Here is a 25171-nt window from a genome sequence, read left to right on the forward strand (position 1 = left end):
AGGCAGTGATTGGAAAGCCGTGAGATTACAACTGTAAATTGCAGCAAAACAGCCTTCTGGGAGCTGGTCTGTAATAGGATGCTTCAGTGACCCACCAGAAAACAGAAACAGTGATTAGCTGGAGTCTCTTAGGTAAAAAATCAGAAGGTGCATGCAAGGGTGGCACTGTAAAACAATAGTTTTAGACTTCTAGGGTACCTTGGAGGTACTTGAAGAGAATTGAAGGTATATCCAACAAAGTCCTTCTTTACTACAAATCAACATACTACAGAAAGTAGTTTAAAACCGTGTGTCCAGCATTTTGCAAGAAGCTGACATGGGGAAGTGTTGAGATTGATTTTTTCTTGCCAGCTTTCCGTTGGGTTCAGTGGTTATTCTGTGTACAGCATCATCTTGTCTTCCTCCGAGGGGAGGGTAGAAAATGTAGTGCAGTCCCACCATGAGGTGGTGGAGTGCCACAGTGCTGAAACAGCATTCATTTCCCCTCTTCTTTGCCCTCTATTGAAATAGCTGCTTGATAATTTGCCCAGATTTTTACTTCTGTATAGTAGATTCTAATGTTCCTTCAGCCTGATGGAATTAGATGTATTTGTGTTGAAGGAAGAGGTCTGCATGTTCAGTATAGAATCCCTTGCCAACATGGGAAGACCTCATAGCAGCCTTCCGGTATTTGAAGGGGGCCTACAGGGATGCTGGGGAGGGACTATTCATTAGGGACTGTAGTGCTAGGACAAGGGGTAACGGGTTGAAACTTATACAGGGGAGGTTCAGATTGGATATAAGGAAGAAATTCTTTACTGTTAGGGTGCTGAGGTACTGGAATGGGTTGCCCAGAGAGGTTGTGAATGCTCCATCCCTGGCAGTATTCAAGACCAGGTTGGATGAAATCTTGGGTGACATGGTTTAGTGTGAGGTGTCCCTGCCCATGGCAGGGGGATTGGAACTGGATGATCTTGAGGTCCTTTCCAACCCTAACTATTCTATGATTCTATGTAAGGCTACATCATCCCAAAATGGCTCATGGTGGCAGTCAGTGGCATGGTGTGTGCAGCAGTCACAGGGCTTTGCAGAAGCAAATGTGCCAGTGTTGCTGCCACGTTTTCTTCTTGTGAGGTGCTGAATTCCTCCTTTTAGGATAAATGGGAAGATGGCCAGGTGGGTTTGGGCTCACCTTGCATGTTGTTCCCCATGGCTCAGCTCCTGTGTGTCTCACCTTGATGCAGGCGCCTATCAATAGTGTGTAAATTAAACCTGTTCTCATCCTGCCTGTAATTAAGGAAGAATGAGACCCTTCCGTGGATAGTTCAGGTGTGAAATGAGCTGGCTTTGGCCACGTGAGGTTTCGTGACACTCCTCTTGGTGAGGTGGATGGTAGAGCTTCCAGCTTGAGTGGTCACACTTGGTTTGGACAGGCTGGATAAAAGGGGCAGATTTTCCACATTTCAGTGGTTTTGGAGCAACTTTTTGCTTCAGTTAAAAATAATAAATTCTGTGATGCTGTGCTTAAAAAGTGAAAAACCAAAACAAGGTTTAGTTGATGCCAAATTATTTCTGGAGGAAATGTCCCTTCCAAATGCTGTTTCTGTTGTCAGTCAGAATAAAGGCCAGATTTTGAAATCTGAGGTTTCACTGAATGAAACCTCCATCCCTGCTCCCTCCAATCATTAACTGTTCATGGTCCAGCATCAGGGATCCAGTGACTGGTGTGCAGTGCTCCTGTTCCCTCAGATGGCTTCTCAGCACTGTCAGGGCAGAGGTAGATGGAGCCAAGCATTTCCCCAGGCAGCTTGCCAGCAGCGTCAGTGGTGGGCCTGCAATTCATTGCTGAAGCAAAAGATGTGAGCAAAGCTGACTGAATTTAGCCAGGTCTTTTTATAACATGGTTTCAAATCTTACCCAAAAAAGGGATGATTTTCCAGCACAGGGGTAATCTACGTGTTTTAGTCTCACTCCTGATGCATTAAAGCACTTAAGAGGAGAGGAACACTGATCTCTGGACCCTTAGGTCATGCAGCACTGGAGAGTCACCCAGGACCCCTGCAGGGCTGAAATGCCTCCCACAGCCTCCTTTCCTCTGCATGGCTTGTTCATATGCCTCCTGTCTTATTCTCCCTTATTGCTTTGCCCTCTTTCCATTTTCAGGCTGACCAGCACACATCTGTGTTTAGTTTTTGGCTTCTTCACATCTCTTGTGATCTCCATCTTTGCAAATAAAACGGGTCAGAAACAGCACAGCTCATGTCCATGGGGCTGAGGTTTCTTTCCTAGAGAAGGGCAACAACATCTGAACTGGCAGATACAGACAGCCCATGATGTAGGCTGTTTGCAAGCAGGGTGTTGTATGGGAAAGGAGTGGCTGATGCAAGCCAAGATTTAGCAGGGGAACGTGCTGGTACTTCAGCAGAGCTGCTTTATGAGGCTGTGCTCAGATCCACAAGCTCTGTTAGTGCAGATGCAGCCCAAGCTGCCATTCATCTCTGCTGCTGGTGCTCACTTAAGGCTGGCATTGAGGGACTGAGCCTTGATAGCAGAAACTCCTTGCCCATGGTGTCTCAGCACTGTGTTGTAATGTCCCCAGCTGCTGCTGCTTTACATAAATTGTGCTTTTCTATGGAGGTGGCAGCTTAGCTCTGGTGCATGGAGCAGCTTGTGAGCAGTCCTGCTGGAATGGCTCCTGTTCTTGTCTTCCTTCCAGACAAAGAGCACTTGAAGGAGAAGGAGAAGCTGGAGATGGAGCTGGCAGCTGTGCGCTCTGCCAATGAGGACCAGCGGAGGCACATCGAGATCCTCGACCAGGCTCTCAACAACGCGCAAGCCAAGGTCATCAAACTGGAAGAGGAGGTGAGATACAGGCAACATCTCTGTGCTCTGAGGACAGTGGTAGCTCATGGTTAGAGCTTCCTCTATCCAAGTCCTAAATCCCTCCCAACCATGGTGTGGCAGGTCTTCCCGCTCCCCTTGTACTGGCCTTTTGACAGAGAAAATGCATGGTTATACAGCACTGAGCCAAACAAGCAAACAAAGGGAACCACAACCATAGGTGTTTTCAGAGCAGAGCCAGGAGCAGCACCAAACTCAAGTAGCTGGTGGCTGAGGTAATGGTAAGATTAATAGAAGTATCAAATAAAAAGCGGACTACTCACTGAATGGGACTACAACACAAATACATGGTGTTGGTGCATCCCATTTATCCCCGAAGAATGTCAGGGGGCTTTTGAGATGTGCACAGCAACACAGGGCTCAGTAACTTCTCCTCTGAACAGTGGTTTGAAATCAGACTGTCCAGGATTTAGAGACACAAAGAGCTACAGGTTTTATTGGGGAGCTGAAAAAGCCCTATCATTCTGTGAGACCAAAGAAGTGCAGAACTCTCAAGAGGTCTTTAAGCAATGATCCTACAAGCCTGATAGTGAAAACAGGTATTCAGATAGGAACAGAAATCCTAGGAACAGAGAGCTCTTCAATTGACAGGCAAACACAGAACAATGTCTAGTAGCTGAAAGCTGAAGCTAGACAGATTCCAAGTAGAAATAATGCTCTGTTTGAATTATAACTAACAGCGATGTTGTCAGTTCTTTATTACTGGAGGTCTCCAAGTCTCCATTTACTGTGTTCCTTAAGGACCTTTGGTCAGGAGATGTGGATTTAACAACTAGTTGACAGTCTATGCATTCTGACTATTAAACCAGGCCTTTTTGACCTAAAATCTCTGTCCATGGGACCAACAAAGAGGGAATATGTTTTACGGGTGATAAAAGAAACATGAACTTTACTATGTGAGTGGCAGGTCACCGGGGAGGGGAGGGCCGTTGGTGAATCTCTATCCTAGGAGGCTGGGTAGAAGTTCAGGCTCTGGCACAGGCTGCTGGCATGATCTTGAGCAGGTCTGCTCCCTTTGAGTGCCACATTTCCCACCTGCACCCTCCCAGGGCTGGTCTGGGGCTGAATCACAGGAGCCCACTGGGTGCAGGGGCACAAGGGGGCTTGTGAGGAGCAGGTGTTTTCCCAAATACCTGGAAGTAACTTAAAAGCAGTTTATTGTCTTGGAAAGATGAAATGTGAATTGACCTCAGTGGTATTTGAATGTGTACTATCACGGTATCCAGCATGTGAGACCCCCTGTTAGGATAACTAATGGTTACTTAGAGTCTGGAAGATTTAAGGTACTCTCTATCTCACTTTATATATATATGTGTGTGTGTATGTATGTATATGTATATATATATTTATATATGTATGTATATATATGTGTGTGTGTAAGTGTTGAAGGCATTGCTGTTTTGTTCCTGACCATTCTGACTTCCCATTGAGAAACATTTGAAGAACTCCATTCCCTCCAGTGGATATTATTCCTCTAGGAAAGAAGAGGATCACATTAAGTTTAACTACTCCTTTGTTAGTTAGACTAAAGCCTGCCCACCATCCCTGTGTATTTGGGGCAGTCCCCTTGGGGTTGCTGCAGGAGCTAGTGTACCTTTAATCTGTACATAATTCACTTGGCACTGTTTGCCTGAAAGGCATCCTCAGGTTTGCTATTTGCATTTCATTACAAAGTGGCTGAATAAAGGAATGGTTTAGGTGGCAACACCTGCTTCTACAGTCCCAGCATCACACAGGGGATGGGAGGTAATACATTTAGCTGCTGGCTGCTCCACAGACTGTCAGTGTGGTACTGGCAGTAACACTGAATACACACCGGTGAAGGCAGCAGAAGCATAGAATCAGGTTTCCAGGCAGGTGTTGTAAGAAGCCTCCCTGTTCCTGCTGGGCTGTATTAAATACATTTGCAGCTTTAGGGCTCTAAGAGCTTTGCAGCTGCCAGTTTTTAGTCTAACCATCCAACAGAAATGTGCTGGGGATCGGATTGTGGACTGGTGGAGTTGAGGAGAGAGCAAGAGTTCCCCTCTTGTGAGCTACTAAGCTCCTGCCTGAGTATGGTGGATGTTATGGAGGTGATAACCTCCTGCCTGGGGCATGATAGATCTCAGAGGTGACAACATATGAGGGTGATGCCATGGTATTTGCCTGAGTGTGTCTGTCAGAGCCCTCAGCCTGCAAACCCATGTGGACCTGGTAGGGTTTAACTGGTTTTTCATTCTGTGGGGAGCTCAGATTAATTTTATTGCAGCTGTCATGTTTCAATTCCTCAAGGCATGCAGCTTGGGTGAAGTGGCTGCTGGCATGTGCCCAAGCTCCTGGGCTCCCTTTCCTTTGCTTTTGGCCTGTTTCATCACTAAATCAGAGCACCTCTCTAATAGTCTCCAGTGTTTCAGGAGCTCGGTTTGACACGTACACAGCAGATGATGTTGGAGCTTTGACCTTTCATCTTAAATCAGGAAGTTTTACTATAATTTGGAATATATTGAAGGAAACACAAAATCACTCAAACGAAAATGACTGTTATTATCTTTATTATTACCAGAGCTCTACATCATTCCCTGCTTTGTAAAGCCACCCAGATTTCTGCTACGACCAGAATGTAATTAAGTTTAAAAGCTTTTTAAATCAAGGCTTGAGAAATAAGCAGCAGCTCCTAAGTTGAACTGACATAAGATAGTGTAAATCTGCATTATCCCGAGTGCCTGCTAGTAGAATTTAATTCAAAACCATGTAGATGGTATTATCACCACACATCATCTGGGAGACTGCTGCTGGAATTGTCTGTCTGGTCCACACCTTGGATGGAAGACTGAGTAACTGAAGAGGGTTCAGGAAGCAGCTGTAGAGTTTATTTGGGGCCCAGAAGCTGTTGTTTGCTGTAAATGATGAAAGTAAGAGGTGGCTGTGCTCCAGGCCATGCACATGAACATGAAGAAGGGATTGCTGTCAGCTGGATTAGATGTTGCTCTTTAACGTAAGAAGAAATAATGAGATGCAGTGTTTGGGGGTTGAAACTGAGCAAATCAGGCCAGAAATAAAGAGTTAATAATAACCTAGTTAGAGAGATAGTGGGTTCTGCATCTCTTACGGTCTTTAACTCAAATCTATAGCATAGACATTCATTGCTCAAACTGCAGTTATGTTCCTAGCACAGATATTTTTCTAAGACTCACTCTTTACTCAGATTCATTTGCTTGGATCATCCCCTTTTAGCCTGAGCTCTTCTTTCATCTTTATTTTCCTAATCCCTGGGACAAGGGCAGTGTTCAGGCAAGTTTGATGTTGTGAATATATGAATTGTTTCATTAAATGCTTCTTGCTCTGGGAGATCGCAATTTGGAAACAGAACAAGAAGTAATTTACGTAAATTGCATAAGAGAAAGCCAGATTAGGCATTAGGGTACAAGTTTTCTGGCAGTAAAGGAAAATAAGCTGTCAAATAGTTTGCAGGGGGGTTGTGGGGTCCCTACCCCTGGAGGGTTTTGTAAACAGATTATACAGACATGTGCCAGGTTTTAGATAGAGTTGATCCTACCTTGCAGCGGGAGGATGGATGATTGGTACCTCTCCAAGTGCCATCCAGCTTTTATGCATCTGAGTCAGTATGTCTATGAGGCAGTGGAGCTTGGTATAATGTATTTCTGATTGCAGTCCACCTCCCTTGTGGATGCACACTGCACTGACAAGCCCATTAATTTAAATGACAACAGTTTGTACTTTGGTTTTTAACTGTGCAGGTGAGTTTTTTGCTTATGAATCTATAGGCAGAATAGAAAAATCAGAATTGGCCCAAGAACCTCCCTATACATTTATGAATGTGGGAACTGTCTTCTTGCATATCTCCAACAACACTCATTGCTAAGGCAGTGGACATGTGTGCACCACCTCCCCTGCATGTGCATGCGTGAACCCTGGGGCTTCGAGTGCTGCTGCAAAGCCACATTCTGACTGCTGTGGTACGGATGGACCCTGCAGCATCGGGCAGGATGTGGGGGTGCAGATGATGTCTGCTACTGAAGAAGGACCCCAAGGGAGCCCCTTTCCCCTGTCCAATCTGCACTGGTGGAGCTGGGAGATGGCCCAGGCACCATCCTCCTGCCGAAATAGCACATTCGGCAGGAAGCCACCACTGTGTCTTGCCAAGCTGTGAGCTGCCGAGGAATGCAGCCCTCGTGCTGCTGCCAGGGACGAGCGGGGATTATAATCTCATTAATTTTCATGGAAAGCCATAGGCGTTAGACTGGATTACAGCGGGGCCAGGGAGGTCATGCTGCCAGTTGTTGGCTCTGGCTGGGGAGGTTTGTTTAGACCAAGCTTTGCTTTTGCTGTGAACAAGCCCGTGTTTCACTTCCCCTGCGATGTGGACGGGTTTAGGGTGGCAGAAAAGGAATTTCGATTAAAAAGTGGGTTTATTATCATTGGATTCAGTGAACCCAGCATCATAGAAGTGGAAAACTAAAACCCAAGCAACTTCATAGCATGGGAGTCCTGGGCAAAGCAGAGGACCCTGGGTGAAGGGGAACCTGCCAGCCAGGGGTAGCCAGCACTGGTGTTTATTTGCTCCACACACCCAGGAACAAGGCAGCAAGCTTCTCACTACATCCCAAGGTATTTAAACGCATACCTTTTGTGGCTATAGCTCCTATATCCCACAGTGCAGTTGACTGTAACAGTGATTTAAATACTTACAAAAGAGGCACGAGGATATCCTGTTCACCTTCACCTTGCAGCACATCGCCAGCCTCCCTTATTTACCTAGTTCCCCAGTATAGACTAGGGTTTAATGTGTTTTTCTGCCTCTGAGGGAGACTAGAAGTCCTAAAGAGGATTTTAGGGTTCGTGACAATGACCTTGAGCATCCCTCATTAATCCTCAGGCTGCAGATGGGGTCCAGCAGAGGCTTGCAAAGTCTTTGTGATCCAGCATTCAAATCCATTCACCCTCCCTTTTTGAGTCAGGGTATTAAGTCCACAGTGTTTTGGACTCTTTGGGGGTTCATTGAGGTCTTTTGGAGCTTGCAGCTTCAGTTTGTGTGCACTGTTGCTTTTTCCACTACAAGGCAGATATCTCCAGACAGGTAAATTTGTTCATGCTTGTGAAGAGAAAATTCGTAACAAAAGGTTGGGGGAGAAGAGGGGAACTGGGTTTCCTGAGGCTGGGACTGTGGCCCATGGGGTGAGCAGGCAGACCCCACTGCCACAACCCCATGGGCACGTTTTGGGGTCAGTGTCCAGGGATGAGGGTGGCTCATGGACACCAAGGTGTGCCTGGCCCCCATGAGCTCGCCGCTTCTCACTGTCCCATGTTGACTGGGGTCCAGTTTCACCACAGGCTTTGCTGCCCATCCCAGTGCCCAGCATGTCCAGTATCTGCAGCCTCCTCTCCCCAAGAGCCCTCAAGCATGCCAGCCTCTGCCATGAGCCCCAGTCACAACACCCTATGGTGTCACTTGGTGACATGCTTGGTGGTATGGTAGGAGGCCAGAAGAAGGGGAGATAGCTGCTAAGCCCCTTGAATATCTGCAGTCCACTTGCAAATTCCTTTTGGGGTGTGATGCTTGAGCAATACCCCTGTATTGCAAAATCCTTGTGTCACATTTAGCCCTTCAGTAATTGCACTGTATACCTAAGGAGGGCCTGGCTTTAGCTTCCAGTACATCTATACACCAGCCTGGCCAAGCCCAGGAGCCAGGATAGAGCAGATGGAATGCTTCTGGCTGCTGGCACTCTTCTTGTTCCACCTGCGTTGAACAGATAGGCAGGGGTGGAATAAGGAGACTCTGGGTGCAGTGTCACCAGTCAATAAAACCCACTCCTAGCTGAGGCCAGCCAGTACACTTGTCCAAAGAGTATCCACCAACATGATGGTAGATAAATGGCCAGGGGGTTTAATGACCAATGATTCCCAGTGGTGGGAGATCTTGGCAGCTCCCTTCGAGAGCAGTGGAGCTGCCCCAGCAATGCTTGCTTCCCTGTCCACCAGAGGGGAACCATCCTTCCCTAGGGAAGCTGTCAGAATGCCACAGCCATGCTCAAGCCCACTGCTTCCCTGCAGTGTGTCCATCAGCCCAGGGTGCTCCCAGAGCCCCCAGCACTACTGACCCTACATGGATGCTGGGGAGGGACTCTTCATTAGGGACTGTAGTGATAGGACAAGGGGTAATGGGTTTAAACTTAAACAGGGGAAGTTTAGACTGGATATAAGGAAGAAATTCTTTACTGTTAGGGTGGTGAGGTACTGGAATGGGTTGCCCATGGAGGTTGTGAATGCTCCATCCCTGGCAGTGTTCAAGGCCAGGTTGGATGAAGCCTTGGGTTACATGGTTTAGTGTGAGGTGTCCCTGCCCATGGCAGGGGGGTTGGAACTAGATGATCTCAAGGTCCTTTCCAACCTGAACCATTGTGTGATTGATTCTCTGCCCCCTGCCCCGCAGCTCCGCAGGAAGCAAGCCTATGTGGAGAAGGTGGAGAAGCTGCAGCAGGCGCTGACGCAGCTGCAGGCAGCCTGCGAGAAGAGGGAGCAGATGGAGCGGCGGCTGCGCACGCGCCTGGAGCGGGAGCTGGACTCGCTGCGGATGCAGCAGGTGAGGACCTTTGGTATTGCCTTTAGAGAGGGACAGTCATTTGCAGCCCTGCCTGGTGCCACCTTGCTTTGGGATTCAGGTCGTTGGGCTTCCTTTCCTTTGGATAGGTTGTGGCTGCGCCATCCCTGGCAGTGCTCAAGGCCAGGTTGGACGGGGCTTGAAGCAACCTGGTTCAGAGGAAGGTGTCCCTGCCCGTGGCAGAGGGGTAGAGCTGAATGAGCTTTGAAGATCCTCTCCAACCCAAATCGCAATATGATGCTAAATCCTGATCTTCAGCAGAGGATGTTGGGGGGTGCAGGAGCTTGGACAGTATTTGTTCTGGGCAAATCTGGTTCACAGAAACCTCTGCCTATGACAGATGTGGAGACAAGCAGTGTCATCTTCAGACAATATATTATTTAAATACCAGCACAGCCCAAAATGGGCTGGAAGTGTTCATTTGGATTTCTGTGTTTATCTTCTTTTCCTCTTTGGCAGCCCTGGTCCCTTAAAGTGATGGTGTTATGCTTGTATTTTATGCACAGTTACTCCTTTGTTATTCCTCCTCCATCCCCAAGTCCCAAAATCCAGTCATCTGTGGAAAGGGGAATGAAAAAAGCACAAGGAGTTTGCAGGGAGGATGATTTCCAGGCTGCAGCCACACTGAATGCCCAATACAGGGGCATAGGCTCCAGAGAGTGAGCAGATGTGCTGAGTGTATCAAACCACTGTTTGGGGAAAAAACAGCAACATAAGCAAAACGTGATGCTCTTGTACCTCTGTCAGTGCATGCATCTGCTACAGTACCCTTCCTTATTTATGAGCCATTAGTGGAGACCACAGCAGCTGTAACATGGAGCTTGTGCTGCCACAAGGCAGACGGGCTGCTCCTTCTGGCAGGGTGCAAGTGGGATATAGCTCTAAAGCCAGCATCAGTGGTTTACAGGATCATGAGGTGGCCACACCTGAGAGCATCCCCTTCTCTCCAGCAGCCCTGAGGTAGGGCAGATCCCCCAGCACCCTTCCAGCAGCTCTCTGGAGATCCTTCCCATCCATATCGGCTTTTCCTTGCTGATGTATAAAGTCTTTCTTGTCATGTCCACCATGGGCTTGCTGTGCCTGTCTTCTTCCAGTAGCCCTTCTCAATTGCCCCACAGCCTGCTCTCCTCCAGTTTAACAGAGACTACATGGAGGATGACATGCTGATGCTGGTGCAAGCGAAAAGGCATTTGAGAGGAACACAATTATAATTCAAGTGAAGATAAAACTAGAACTTGGAAAAGTTTTGTTCTCTCTGGACTGGAATACAGGGACAAATCGATATATTAGGTAGGATGGGATGGACTGTCACTGAAATCCTTGTCTTGACAGTTCAGGCTATATCTGCTCATTAGGATAGAAAATTCCTCTGTAACTTGCAGATTCCTCCTTTTTAAAATACATCTTTTGGCACTGGGATTAGAGATTGTATTTGGGGTTGCCATAGTTCTCAGATGCCTGCTCCAGTTCCTTCTAGCAATTTTTAAGAAGAAAGATACTCTTAACTTGTCTCACCTCAGCTTCAAGAGAAACTTTGGGGTATTTTTTCCTATTATCATTTATACCTTTTGGTTTATCAGCCATAATGCTGCCATCGAAATGCTCCAACTTTTTACTTCAGAGAAGTCACATTATATATGTATTATATAATATATAAAAAAAGAGCTTATTTTTTCCCTTTTTACTGGAGTCAGCAGAAGAGACACATCCCACAAGGAGACAGCCAGAATTCCTTCTGTTCCTGGCTTGTTGGTAACCGAGTCCAAATGGCAAATCTTCATTATCACTGACGCACAAGCTAGGACCAAAACCAATTGAGCATGCAGGGCTGCCAAAGGTTTTGACTCAGAAGATGACAGGCACCAGTGATATCCCAAGATGCCATTTACAGACCAGGACCGTGCTTCCAAAATACTGCCTTCCTGCCAGTGATTTGACAGTGTTTTTGCAGGAGCAGCCGCAGCTGTAGTTCCTAAGGGCTGTTCCATATTGCATTTCCAGGAAGCAGCTTCCAAACGCATCATTACTGCACCAAAGGCAAAGACTGCAGCCTTCCCCTTGGTGTCTCTAGGTTGCCATAAGCAGGAGATAAATGTCTAGGAGGAAGAAATGTGATTTGGAGCATGGCAATGCTGCAGGGCTCGCTGCAGTGTGATGGTGCACATTTGCCCTTTAACGCAGCTCTGTGCACTGTGGAGGGTAACAAATATCTTACATTCTTTATTGGAAAACCCTCCCATTTACTTCTGCTGAATTCTCCCAGAGCTTTGTGCCTCTCCCCTCAGTGTGTACTCACCCCAGTTAACCTCTGCTGAGTCAAGGACTGAATCTCCATCTTCCTCCACCCTTCACTAGCAGTAAGAGGAGCCTGGGACAGCTACCTCTGGCACTTAGGTGCTTTAAGTGACTGTAATGGGTAGGATAGATCCTGATTGAGTAATTGCTGCTTGTCAGCATCCCATGGAAGCTACCCTGCAGTGCCTGCGGATCTTCTGTCCCTCTGTTTGGAAGCTTACCTGCTGCACCAGAGGAACCATCAAAGCATCCCCTGAGGGCACAAGAGAGCTAATGTGCCAGAAGGGACAGGCATAAATCCATGTCTGGAGTGTTTTCCCAGCTGCTGTTTTAAATAGGTTCCATGTAGCTAGGTTACACATCACAGTTTTTTTTCTGCTTTGTATGTAAGCCCTCAGGTAATAACTGCCTTTCCATACCAAGCACTGCCCAGCCATGTGATGGAGTCCCAGCGAGAAGAATTATCTTTGAAAGCTTCATTGCTTCTTTTCCCTACTAGCTCTTTTTCCTATCTTTTCCCTTGGCTTGGGGTATCCCATGAAATCCCTGCACATCCAGGTAACAGCTGGATCCCTGCTTCTTTCAGCATGGTCTGAAGAAGCATGTGCAGGTGTTGCACACGTGGTCAGCCTGCCTGTGCTGCTACAACCTAAGGGTTTAGCCTGGGAGTTCCACCTGCCCTTGTCAGAGGACATGGGGAAGCGGGAATAAAAGGGTCAGCAGCTCCTGTACATGACATGGGGTGAGGATCTGTCTCTTTCCAATGGCAGAGGCAGGGCAGCTACCAGGCGAGCAGCCTCCCGGAGCACAATGCCCCAGCCCTGATGGAGCTGGTGCGGGAGAAGGAGGAGAGGATCCTGGCCCTGGAAGCGGACATGACCAAGTGGGAGCAGAAGTACCTGGAGGAGAGTACGATCAGGCACTTTGCCATGAATGCTGCGGCCACTGCTGCAACAGAGAGGTAAGATGCTGCCCGTCACCACACAGTGTGGGGGAATAATAAGGAATGAGTGATTTCTTAGTGCTGGATTTTGCTTGCCTTTCCCTGCTGAGTCAGGCTGCCGGGGTTAATGCACCTCTCTGTGGTGTCGTGCCAATGAGATGCAATAGTTGGTTAAGGCAGGATTTACCCTTCTGACCAGGTCCAGAAGTTCATCACATCAAGGATTCAAGCACTGAACAGCAGCATCTCGGTCTGCCAAATGTACACAGCTTAGGAAAGGCAACTCCTCCCTGCAGCATCACTGCAGCGAGCAGGGACTGTTGGTGTATGGCTGCATCCATCCCACAGTCTGCAACATGGGTTTTTAACCTAGTTTTAAAGGTCTAAAGTCCTGTCTTTTACCACTTCATTAAGCTTCTCCTGATAGCTAAGCTAAGCCTCTTTACTGCAGATTACTTCAACTGGTTCTTCTCCTTCCCACACACAGACAATGAGCAACAGATGACACTGTAGCAGCCTTGTAAATATTGAAAGACAGATATCCCCTGTTGTGTCTTCCCTGGCCTGAACTAACTTACTTCCTTCAGCCTTTCCTCACTTGCCCTGGTGTAAAGCCCTTCCCATTCACACAGCATTTGTCTGGTCTGTCTCCGGTTTGTGTCAAAATCTGGTGCCTGAAAGTACACAAGGCACTGCAGTGAGGCTTTCCACTGATGAGGCTGGTGACATAATTCTTGCCCCAGTTTCTTAGAAGCCAAATCCCTTGAAAACATCCTAAAAAGAGATTTCCTTTTGAAACACCGTTAAATGTGTGACTGGGGATGATCCTTTTCTTTAGCACTCCAGTCTAGGCAGGAATTCCTGTGCTACTTCTCACCTTTTAAAGTGTACAGTTTTGTTTCTGGTTTGCAATGTAATCTTGTTGATTTGGGACCATTTCCCCGGTGAGTCCCTCTGATGTCTGAGCCTGTCCTTAGGGCTGGTTCTTAGCCTCGTTGGGGATAGCGCCCTATTTCAGCATGCTCTGTTCTATCAGCCCAGTTAATTAATGGCATTAATAACTAAACCCAAGCCAAGAGTAGCCCGCAGCAAGATGACCCAGTGCCAAAATGACCCATCCTGTTGGCAGGCACCCATCACTACCTTGCTCTTCGAGTGTGGGTTTGGGGTTTTCTCTGCAAGTGCCCATCACAGCCTCAGGAACCCAGCTCTCACCGTGTTGATCTGCTGTTTCAGGGACACCGCAGCCCCAAGCCACTCACGCAATGGCAGCTATGGTGAGAGCGCACTGGAGGTGCGGGGCTGGCAGGAGGAGGAGGAGATCGTGCAAGCCAACCGGCGCTGCCAGGACATGGAGTACACGTAAGGGGCTGTTGTGCCGTACCTGCCTGTTGTGTGCTTGGGCTGGGTTCACATAAACCAGGATGTCCTTCTTTTCCTTTGTGCGTGACTGGAAAGGATGGGCTTAGCTTCACTTTGACTTAGTTGTGCTCTTCAGCACTAAAACACGGGTTGAAGCGTTGCTGTCATTAGATAACTTCCTCCCTACCTTCCCGTTAAACCTTCCCAGTGCCAAAAATGACCTTGTTACAAAACAGAGGCTGTTCCACTGTTAAAAGTAGGTTGGTATGCGAGGAAGCTGAATGCTTGTTTGATCTTGGTGAAAATCCCTCTCTGGAAACAAGAGTGTCTGGTTGTAAAAGCTGGCGTTGTAATTCCACTCCTACATAATCAGCAGCACAAGGGCTTGCCTTTGCCTTGCTCTTCACTCCTTGCCTGCTTATTCCTCCTCCTAGATGCACCAAGTATCCCACATTCAAATTGTGTGATGGTTGCATTGGCATTTAGGAACAAACCTGCCAAATACAGCACCACCAGCAGCACTAATAAAGATGCATTTACAAGTAGTAGAAGGTATAAAATAAACTGGTTTGGGCACAGGCAGTCAAAAAGAGTAGCGTTCATTGTTGCAGATGCTTTTCCTTTTTCAGCACACAAGTGGACATGTGGCTGTGTTGTTCAATGAGTTTTAGATCTGGGCAGTGTTTTTAATCCAGACTTTTTTTCTGGGTGAAAAATGGCTTTTTGTTGAGTAAAAATCCCTTCAGAAAGGTTGTGTATTCCTCTAGGATTTTACTGAAAAACTACTCAAAATCTGCTCGTCAGCGTTGGCTTCCCCACAGAAACACTGACACTTGTACAAAACCCCAGTCCCCTTCTGCTGCTTGTGGAACATATCAGTGATTGATTGTTTTCACTGGGTTTGGGGTTTGTTTTCCACTCACAGATGCAAGCTAGTCCTGCTTCCAGGGAAGGATTAGAATTTTACTACTGGCTTCATTAATGATAGATTAGGATCTTGTGTTTTCACTGCAAATTAGACAGCTGATTATGAAAACTAATGCTGACATGAAGTTATTCACTGTCTACGTTGGATGTGTAGGTTTTCCAGGTGTTTTCCAGGCATTTTAGCTTCATAAAATGCAGCTGCATTGGACTGTGTGTTGTCACAGTCAAGCTATAATTATCTGGGTGTCATACTCTACAGGTACTGTTATATTTTTGTATGATATGGTTTAATATTCTCTGGTATGATTCGGTTTTAATCACTCCTGGAGAAAAGTCTCAGATAATCCTGTTCTTTTGTGATTTGAGTGCTTCTGGGGTCTGTATGCGATTTGACCCTGATGTCTTAGGGGGTGGAAATTGCCTTTGTGTTTGTATTCTGGTGGAGAAAGCAATCTGCTGCCTGGTCAGGATACTGCCCTCATTGCTCCTGCTGGGCTGGTAAAGCCACAACAGGAGGTGGGTTCAGTTAACCTTGCAGAAGAGTTCTCAGTTTTGGCTTAGTAGCTAGAAACGCTGCCTGTTCCAAAGTGCACAGTTATCCTCAGGAGAGTTGCCTTGTCTGAGTCACTCAAAACCAGAGGGCACGTACCCAGAGACCCATCCTGCTGCCCCAGGGTGGGGACACCTGCCCATATAAGCACTTCTTCCATTCCTGTAAGCAGAGCATTCCTGTTTTGCCAGAATAAAGAATCTCCATGCCAAAATAATTGAGAAGGATGCAATGATCAAAGTCCTTCAGCAGCGGTCACGGAAGGACCTTGGGAAAGCCGACAGTGCCAGCCTACGACCAGCTCGGTCCGTCCCCTCCATTGCTGCTGCTACAGGTGTGCATTCACGCCAGACCTCGCTCACCAGCAACCAGATAGCTGAGGAGAAGAAGGAAGAGAAGATCTGGAAGGGAAGCATAGGTGAGCTCAGGGTTCGGTTAAGCTTTGCTTCATCCATCACTTTTTCCTAGTTCTGCTTGAGCTAAGCAGAAGTGACTTGGCCATGACACACATTGCCCTGACAGCTGATTTCCAGAGCACTTCCCATGGGCAGAGTGTGTGTCCCTGTGCTGAAGTCAAAAATAAGTCATTTTTAACCTGGCATTTTATCTTAATTGTATTTTGATCCTATTAAATCATTCTGCACTGATTATAGAAGGCCATAGTTGGGGGAAATCCTCCCCATGTAATCAGATGATGTTTGCAGTTTTGTGGGAGTAAATAACAAATTTGAGCTATGGAGAAAGCCTGGTTAATCAAGAGGGTAAGCATCCCTTTGGATATGAGTGCATGATGTGAAGTGGCTGCTAAATGCGAAAATGAGTGTAGAAGTGCCTGTGGCTTGAAGCCACATAGAATGGGGGTATAGAGGCATGCAAGGCTGTGCCAGGGGTGAGTACCAGTTGGATGGGGCGTTGCAGAGAGGATGCAGGAATAGGCAGCTGCTTTCAAGAGGCTGTTTTGAGGGGGAAAAAACCATGTGGCTGGCAGGAGAGCAACAGGCAGCATCAATTTTAAAAGCTAAGGCAAGCTAAGGTCTAAAGACGTAAAGCAAATCAGTGCCCTATAGCTCTGCGCTAGGATGGGGTTGGCAGCACTTACGTTTGAGCCAGGATGTGACTGACCTCTGTGTGTTTTCAGGGCTGCTCCTGGGGAAGGAGCACCACGACCATCCATCAGGCCCCTCACTGCCTCCTCCACTGCCCTCCTTGTCCTGCATGCCCATCCCAGCGCCGGTGGCCTCCCATGCGAAGACAGGCAGCAAAGACAGCAGCACCCAGACGGATAAAAGCGCCGAGCTCTTCTGGCCTGCCACTGCCTCCTTCCCTGGCCGTGGACGGCTGGGTACCACCCCATCACACAGCCCAGCCCCACGGCCCCGGGGACCACGATGGGACCGGAGAGAAACTGGGTGAGCTCTGCTGGACCCCAGCATCCACACCCAGGGCTGTCATCAGACCCCTAGAGACACCCAGCATTGATGGAGGGGCTGATACCTTACAGTTTGGAAGGTGGTGGGGAGGCTTCTTCGGGGAAGCTAAAATCATAGAATCATAGAATAGTTAGAGTTGGAAAGGACCTTAAGATCATCCAGTTCCAACTCCCCTGCCATGGGCAGGGACACCTCACACTAAACCATATCACCCAAGGCTTCATCCAACCTGGCCTTGAACACTGCCAGGGATGGAGCATTCACAACCTCCCTGGGCAACCCATTCCAGTGCCTCACCACCCTAACAGTAAAGAACTTCTTCCTTATATCCAATCTAAACCTCTGCTGTTTAAATTTCAACCCGTTGCCCCTTGTAGGGAGAAGGCTTTCCAAGGCTGCCTGGTCTGGCTTCACGGAGCTTCATGCTCCTGTAAAGCTCCACTCACCTTTGGCAGGCAGAGTTTCCAATCAATGCAATTATTCATGCTGCCAAAGGTAAAAGTACAGTGTCACACCTTGAAAATACTCCACACTTGCTTATATACTCAGACCCTTCTCTTGTTTTCAATCTAAAGGTGGTTAGTGAAAGCACCATTTTCTTCGTAATTGATTTTAAAGAAAACCTGGAGAAAAATAGTAAGGAAGAAGCGGAGGTTTAGAGAGGAGAGATTAAAGAAATAAAATTCCTATTATTATTTGAAAGGTGGAAGCTGCTGGTTTGCACCCCAGCAAGGGAGACATCTATTTTATACATAGTATTTTGAAAAAGCCCATTTCCTGTATATTCATCTCATCTCAAAAGCAAGCCTTCCCTCTGAAAACGTTCCACATGTTATTAACGGACTTGAATTCCTTGAAACCCTGGATTGCTGTGTTTTGGGCAATCCAGACTGGAATTTATTTCCAGGTACTCCAAAACAAGCTTTTCCTGTTTCCTTCTTCTCCCTGAATTTGACTGGCAAGAGCTCTGGTGATGAAGATAAACACCTAACAACATCTATCATACATTGTGATAATTTGCCATATACATTCTGTTATCCCATCCCATTGGCAAAGTAATACATTTTAGATTAAATTACCTATCTGATTATTTGTGTACTGCCTTTATGGTGCTTAAAACATCCTAAATTTTGATGCAGAATAGGAATATACATGTGGAGAGCTACCGTGGATCAGATGGCAAGTGGGTAACTTGGTAAAGTGATGTAAGCCTTTGACAAATGCCTCTTTCTCTCTAGGGCCACAGCTAAAGAGCTGCTTTGATCTGTATCTCTTAAATAGCATCTTTGTGCCTGCCCTTGGGGTCTGTGCACACCAACACAGTTACTGTCATTGTGCAGGGAATTGAGCAGTGCATGTTCTCAGCCTCTTTGTCCAATGTGGCTTTCAGTATGTAGGACATGCAGTTAAGAAGTGCCCCACCATCACCTCCCCCCTCCAAAAAGAAAGTGTTTATATTTGCTTCAAACAATTTGCTGTTGAATTTGAGCTGAAAACCAACTTTCCCTTCTTCTCCATTGCAGAGAACTCCAGCCATGGGAAACTGCCCGACAGCAAAGGCAGAGTGAGCAGCTTGCTCCACAAGCCCGAGTTCCCAGATACAGACATGATGGAAGTCCTCATCTGAACAGAGGACAGCATCTTTGGGGTTTTGTGTGCATACGACCAGGTCCGAGATGGTCCTTGGTGTGCAACCCTTAAGAACCGACCCTGAGAGTTTGAAGAAAGAAACAGAAAGTTTGTGCCCAAAACAAAGCTTGAGTCTGGTATGTTGAGACTTTGGACCAGGCGAGGAGTCAAGAGCGCTGAAGAGAAGCGATGAAACGAACATCTGCGGTTTTCTGAGCAGAAAGGGACATTGAAGATGGAAAATGGCATGAGAAGGGGATCGTTGAGGGAAAAGGAAACTGCATTTTCTGGTGTAAAGAGAAGGTAGCGAAGTTACAGACTGGGTGCACACCGCTGCTCTGTTTCCCTGCCTCTCTGCAGCTGGGACAGGGAGTGAAATCCCGGCTCTTTAGAGGCCAGAGGGAGTTTGTGAATAACCCGGGAGAAACTTGCATCTTCCTCAGTATCAGTTAACTCCTCAAAAGTATTTGCTGCTTAATCTCTGTGAATAATTGGTCCTTAGGTGTACACGGGAGGCTCTTGTGAGTATTTGTTTGAAGTGGTGTGGTTTTCCTGGGCAGGCAGGTCAGGTGCCTCTTTCCTGTCTGGACAAGTGTTGCTCTTGGAGCTGGATTTACAGTGCAAATATTCCTGTCTTGCAATCCTGGAGCTTGCTGAGGATTCTGGTTTTGGTAGGAGCAGTTGTCGGCTGGAATTACCATGGAGGATGAATGTAGAGGGGGGAGGAGGGTCCTGCTGAAGCAACCCATGGGGAGGCTCCAGGAGGGAAGGTCAGGGGAGGATCCTGGCAGCTCCCTGAAGGGCTGTGCATTGCATTCAGAGGGGTGTGTGTTTTCAGTGGAGTTAAACTGGGTTTGCTGGTGAAGATGCTTCTTACCATGCACTGGTTCGCAGTAGTGGAAGAATCAGTGTGTTTGTGGTAAGAATGGGCTTTTACCTTATTCTCAATGCCTACAGCCAAATCCTACCTTCCTTGAGAATACAAACCTGCTGTTCAAGCTGCCATGGGGCTGGGCATTAAGGGGTGTAGGATCAGGCCAGGAAGGGTTTAAATGCAAAGCAGCACATGAGCATCCTCTGTTTTCTGTGCTGAGCTGCAGTTTCTTTCCACCTTGTCTTACCCAGGGTGGAACATGGGTCATTTTCAGCCCAGTCCCTGATTCCTGTAAGAGGTAGTGACTGGGTAAGACAGCCAACTCCCCAGCTGTGTTATTTGTGGCATGCCATTTGCTTCGTGCATTGCACATGCCAATAGGGAAGTTTTCCTCTGTAAGGTGTTTCTGTACTGGCTTTGCCATTCCTGAGCCTCGTGGTGCACTGTAATGACACTGAGAAGACCTTGTCTTTGGGAAAAAGGGTGATGGGATTTTGTGTGAAGCTGCCAAGAGTGGAAGAGTGAGGGGTGCTGGAAGTAACTGTGTGCTCAGGGCTAACTCAAGGCCACCCCTTCTTGTAGGTATTAAATCAGAGCCCTCGATTGTGAAAACACCAGGCACTTTAAACTCTGCTTTCACTGACAACTGAAGTCCTCAAAGCCTTCAGGGGCCAGAGCCATGCACTCAACACTGCCTGGCTGATGCCTTTGGTATTTCAAAAACAATTGCTATGTTAAATCTATGCACTTACTTTTGTCTGTACATAGAATTAGATGTGTCAGTGTCTCCCTGATTTTTGCACTTGTTAAATTAGCGGTAGGCAGGTTGTGCAGGCAAGTGAGCTGTGCGTTTTCGAGTATTAGCAGCTTGCATTGTGAAACCAAATGTGTAAACCCCTTGGAAGATGTTATGCAGCTTAATATATGCCGTGTAAAATGGGTATATTGGATTTGTGGTTTTCTCTAAATTTAATTTAAACGTTGTGTTTGCATAAAAGCCAGGCCCATGGGTGGCATCAGTGCTGACCCACCTCTGTGGCCCTTCCTCAAGTGTCTGTGGTAGGGGGACAGGAGGAAGGCAAAGCAAGGGAATACAATGATGAATATTTCATTTCATCACGTTTCCCCAGGAAATAAGGATACTGAGGTGCTTGGAAGTCCGTAAGCATTCTATTGCCAGCTGAATTAATTCTGTTGATGAAACTGTTTAACAGGGTGTGTGCAGGCGGACAGCTTAGCATCCAGCAGAAACAGTGTGGGATCAGCGTGCATGATGTGGCTTTCAATTATGTTTGGTAGTGATTCAGCTCAGCTTTTCCAGCTCAGCTAGAGTACAGCACTCCTCCTTCTCCTCATGGAGACCACGGTCCCTCCAGTTCCTGCTATCCAAAGGTGTTTTTACAATTGATGTTGCCCCCAGCCTCATGGTCACCTACAGGCAACTGTTCATTGGAGATGATTGTGTAGTCAAGTCCTGTTGTAGGCAACAGCTCAAATAAACCAAAAGGTTCATTCTCCTTTATCATGTTGAACTCAAGAGATGTTAGTTTTCCTGGAGGGAGCGTCTGGAGGACCAGTGGGTCTCCCCTCAGCCCGAGCACTAGCAGGACTTGCATGGCGTACTACTGCCATGTATCAGCCCTACTCAGCAGAGCAGCACAACTCCATTTGTGCTGGTTTTCCCAGCTCTTGGAACTGTTTTGTGTTGTGGGAAACTGTGCTGTAGCCATTCCAGGTGACGTTGGTAACTCGTTGTAAAATACTGTCATTTTTTCTTGTTGTTGGTTGTATAGAGAAGTGGGTGTACAGTGTTGTACAGCTGGAGGGTTACTTGTACATACGGGGGAAGTGAGGAACGCTATGTGTCACCCCCAGCAAATATTGATATTGTTGGTCAGCCAAAGATTTCGTATTCTTCGCTGTTTAAACTTGTGCCTTAATATTGTACATAATAAATGTATAAACACGTTTATTTTCTCACTTTTCCAGTGTGAGTGTATCGAGTCCTCAGGAGGAAAGGACTTCTTAAACAGTTGAAGCTTTGCACAACACGTGCTAAGACTAAGAAGTGGTACCGCAGGATTCTTCACTGGGAAGGTGTGAGGCACTGGAATGGGTTGCCCCAGGAAGCTGTGAATGTTCCATCCCTGGCAGTGTTCAAGTGGATGAAGTCTTGGGTGACGTGGTTAGGTTGAGGTGTCCTTCCCACCTGGAACTGGATGATCTTAAAGTCCTTTCCAACCCAAACCATTCTGATTCTATAACTTTAGGGTTGCCTCATCTGTTTCTCATAGCTGTTTATGAAAGACCCACAGCGTGTGCCACCAGTAGACGTATGTGGGCATGAAATCTGTGGGTCTGCAAAGCAGGGGGTCAAACTGGGAGCTTTACCAAGCAAGAAGAGCAGGATTTTAACAAGATCATCTTCACCGAAGGAAATGAGGGTGGAAACTTGATGAGATGCTTTTGTATAGCACTCACATTGGTTTATTTTTGTTCTGGAGGGCCTGAGGCTTCTTTATTTGGCAGGTTGGATCAGTGTGAGATACCCAAATGCCTCGTAGATCTAGATATTCCTGAGTTACTATAATGTCTTCAGTAAGGCATATAGATCAGATCCCATTTCAAGCTGTTGGGCAAGCAGGGGGAATGCTCCCGTGGAAATACTGCTCTGTGTTCGCTTGTGCAGCTGGAATAAACGAGGGGAGGGGAGCAGAAGTTACCCAAGTGTGTGGCTCTGAGTGAGTAAGGGAGGTTTGCTCAGCAGGCTCTCACGTGCTCTTCCAAGTGTCTGTTAGGAAATTCCTGAACCAGGTCCCAGGGAGCTGCAGGCATGAAAGGCATGAAAGCCATTGAGGGCATCTCTCCCCTATGGGTTCTCCTCTGCTTGTCACAGCCTCCTCTCCCCATATCCTCACACATGTTAAAAACCCATCCTGCCCTGCAGGGCTGTGTCAGTGAGGATGCAGGGGCTCTGCAGTAACCCGAGCAGAGGGTTGCTTCACCCACATGGCAGCAGCTGTGTTCCCTGTGCAAGCAGGCCCATCTTCAATGGCAGCTGAAGTGCTTGTGGTGTCCTGGCTCTTTAGCACCAAGAGCAAAAATCTGGTGATTGCTGAGATTGTGGCTTTTTAATGGGCAAGATTTGACAGGAAAATCTGGGCTTAGCTTGGTTTTTGAATGCCATGGAGAAAAGAAACTAATAGAGGCCAAACCAGTGCTGGGTGGGAAAAGCCTCATGGCCAACTGTGTTCAGGTATAACAAGGAGGAGGTTTATCCCATTTTTGGGTTGTGTCTTCAGCATGGATCCTCAGCCAACGAGAGCATCCCTGTAAAGCTGTCTCCAGGTTAAATACATTTTGCATATTAACCTCAGACAAAAACATGCAATTGAGAGTCCATTTGTTTAAGTATTAAAATCCCCTGTTACTCTGTGTTCCCGATACTGGGCAGTGGTCCCCTCACTTGCCACATACAGGGAGAGTGCTCAGAAGAGTTAACAATATCAACAGAATTGCTATTTAGAAGCATCCCAAAATCACAAGGAAAGTCCCACCCAAAATGACTGGAACTTTTCAATCCAGTTAACTTGGATTCAGTGTTGGATACAGCTGCAATGTCTGTTCTGCTTTGGTTTGGTACCACATCCAGGGCTCTTTCCTCCCTGCATTGTGCTGCAGCAAAGGTACAGACAGCAGTGATTTGAAACAGCATTCTTGGGGAAAAGCTGTGATTTCTCACACCATTAAATACTTCTTAGGGCTGGATTTGAGGCACGCTGCAGTGAAACATGTGCAAAGTGCAGGCATCATCACCAGCAGGAAGGATGCTGCCAGGGGTCTGCTTGCATTCAGGATCCCCAACAAGGGTGTGTTCCTGCACCACCCATTGCCAGGTTCTTAGGTACCCTGTGGTGGATGAGCTGCTCCTGGAGACAGCAGGGGGTGGTTGGTGGTACCTGGTGGGTCTGTGCTGGCCATCAGCCTGGGGGGGTGAGGGTTTGAAAGACCCCAATCCCATCTCCTTACAGGTCTGTAGCTCTTATTACAGACACGATAGGAATTCAGGAAGCAGTCTTCCTCGCTGCCATGGTGCAAGAATGCTGTTTGAATGTCAGCCTTGGAGGGGGTCAGCACAGTGCAGGGATATCCCTAAGGCCACGTGCTGGGCACGGACTCACCCCGTGAATCCCAGTACTAAAACCAGTGGACACAGTGGTTCCCCACGGTAATAATCCCCCTATCTGCAGCCCAAAGCAAAGAGGGAGAGCAGGGTACAGTGTGCAGCAGGGCAATACCTGCCTGAGGGCTGGGCAAAACACAGCAGCTGTCATTGTCCCTGCAGTGATTAATGTCCATCCAGAGCTTCACAGCCCTGTAAAACCAACCACGAGTGCCCGGCATTCCTGAGCTATAACAGGCGCAGGAATTCATTGACTCGAGGTATGAAACATCACAGGCTGGGTTATTTCATACCAACCACTTCAGCTTCACATGAATAAAATATCAGTGCACATATTTTCCAGAGTAACCCTGCATGGCCTCACTGCAGCCACCACCTCAGTTTTCTGCCACCACCATGTGAAATAGGGCAGTGACAAGAGACAAGACCCAGGTCCACATTGCATCCATATCTTATAGGGGGCTGAGAACCCATAGCTGGATGTGAGCTTGTGTTTTCCTGGGTACCACTTGGAGGGGCAGTGCCAGAGCTATCAGCAGTTTAAAAGCTGGAGGATGGCAGTGCCCCCCCCCCCCCAAGGAGACCATGCATGGTCTGGTGTGGGTGTCCCTGCACATGGAACTGGATGAGCTGTAAGGTCCCTTCCAACCCAAGCCATTCTGTGGTCACGGTGACTTCCCTGCCTGCTCAGTGGCCTCTTTCACTCCTGTTCACAGCCCCCCCCAGTGCCAGCCTGCCCTGGGAGCAGAAGTGGGCAGCAGTGAAGCTTCCCATAGGACAGTTGGGCTCAGGGTGAGGATGCAGGACCATGGCAGCAGCCAACATCCCTGTGCAGGCCCCAGCCTGGGACTTGATCAACCCAGGCAGGAGAAGTCCCACTGGGTAGGAGCAGTGAGAGGGACAATGGTGTTGCAGGGTGTGAGAAGGTGGAGGTCCCCTCATTTTTAAGAATCCCCTCCCTGGTAGGCTCGCTCTTGCAATCGCATTGTGATTTGGTGCACATAAAAGCATTGCTGCTCAGGGGCTGAAGTTCAGAGCACACCCAGCAGCAAGCAGGCCAAGCACCAAATCCGGTGGGTTTCTGCTCTCACTGGAGGACCAGTGGCCACCATGGTTTTGCTCTGATGCTGTCTATGCCCCAAGCCCATCAGAACAGTGCTAAGACCTGGTTCCTCCATGGGGAACATGGAGCACTCGAACCCCAGGACTGCCGAAGGAGCAGGATCAGCCTATCCCATCATCCAGGTGCAGCAGGAAGCCGCTGACCTCTCCTGGCCACTGGTGAAGCACGATGCAGGGATGGGGAACCCTCAGGGGCTGGAGGAGAGCCTGTGGATGGGGACATGGCTCACCTCACACCTACAGGGAGCCCATGTTATGTGGGTTTGTCCCCAGTTGGGTTTGGGGTTGAAGTGGGTTAGAAAGCCAAAGCCACCACCTGCACAAACCCATGTTTGGGGTGGGCACAGTGCTGGGGCAGCAGAACCTGATGGGGAA

General features: G+C 47.8%; 1 protein-coding gene across 1 annotated transcript in view; it reads left to right on the plus strand.

The window, feature by feature from the left end:
• AMOTL1 (angiomotin like 1) overlaps window positions 1-21471 on the plus strand; it is an 85598-nt gene extending 64127 nt beyond the window's left edge. Inside the window, 8 exon segments of the mRNA XM_034074384.1 lie at window positions 2696-2841; window positions 9314-9463; window positions 12547-12737; window positions 13956-14081; window positions 15750-15976; window positions 16697-16947; window positions 16949-16967; window positions 18512-21471. Coding sequence (XP_033930275.1) covers window positions 2696-2841; window positions 9314-9463; window positions 12547-12737; window positions 13956-14081; window positions 15750-15976; window positions 16697-16947; window positions 16949-16967; window positions 18512-18615 — 1214 coding nt within the window. The 3' untranslated portion in view covers window positions 18616-21471.
• The last annotated feature ends 3700 nt before the right edge of the window (window positions 21472-25171 follow it).

This window comes from Melopsittacus undulatus, chromosome 2, assembly GCF_012275295.1.
Source record: "Melopsittacus undulatus isolate bMelUnd1 chromosome 2, bMelUnd1.mat.Z, whole genome shotgun sequence".
Classification (NCBI taxonomy): Eukaryota; Metazoa; Chordata; class Aves; order Psittaciformes; family Psittaculidae; genus Melopsittacus; species Melopsittacus undulatus.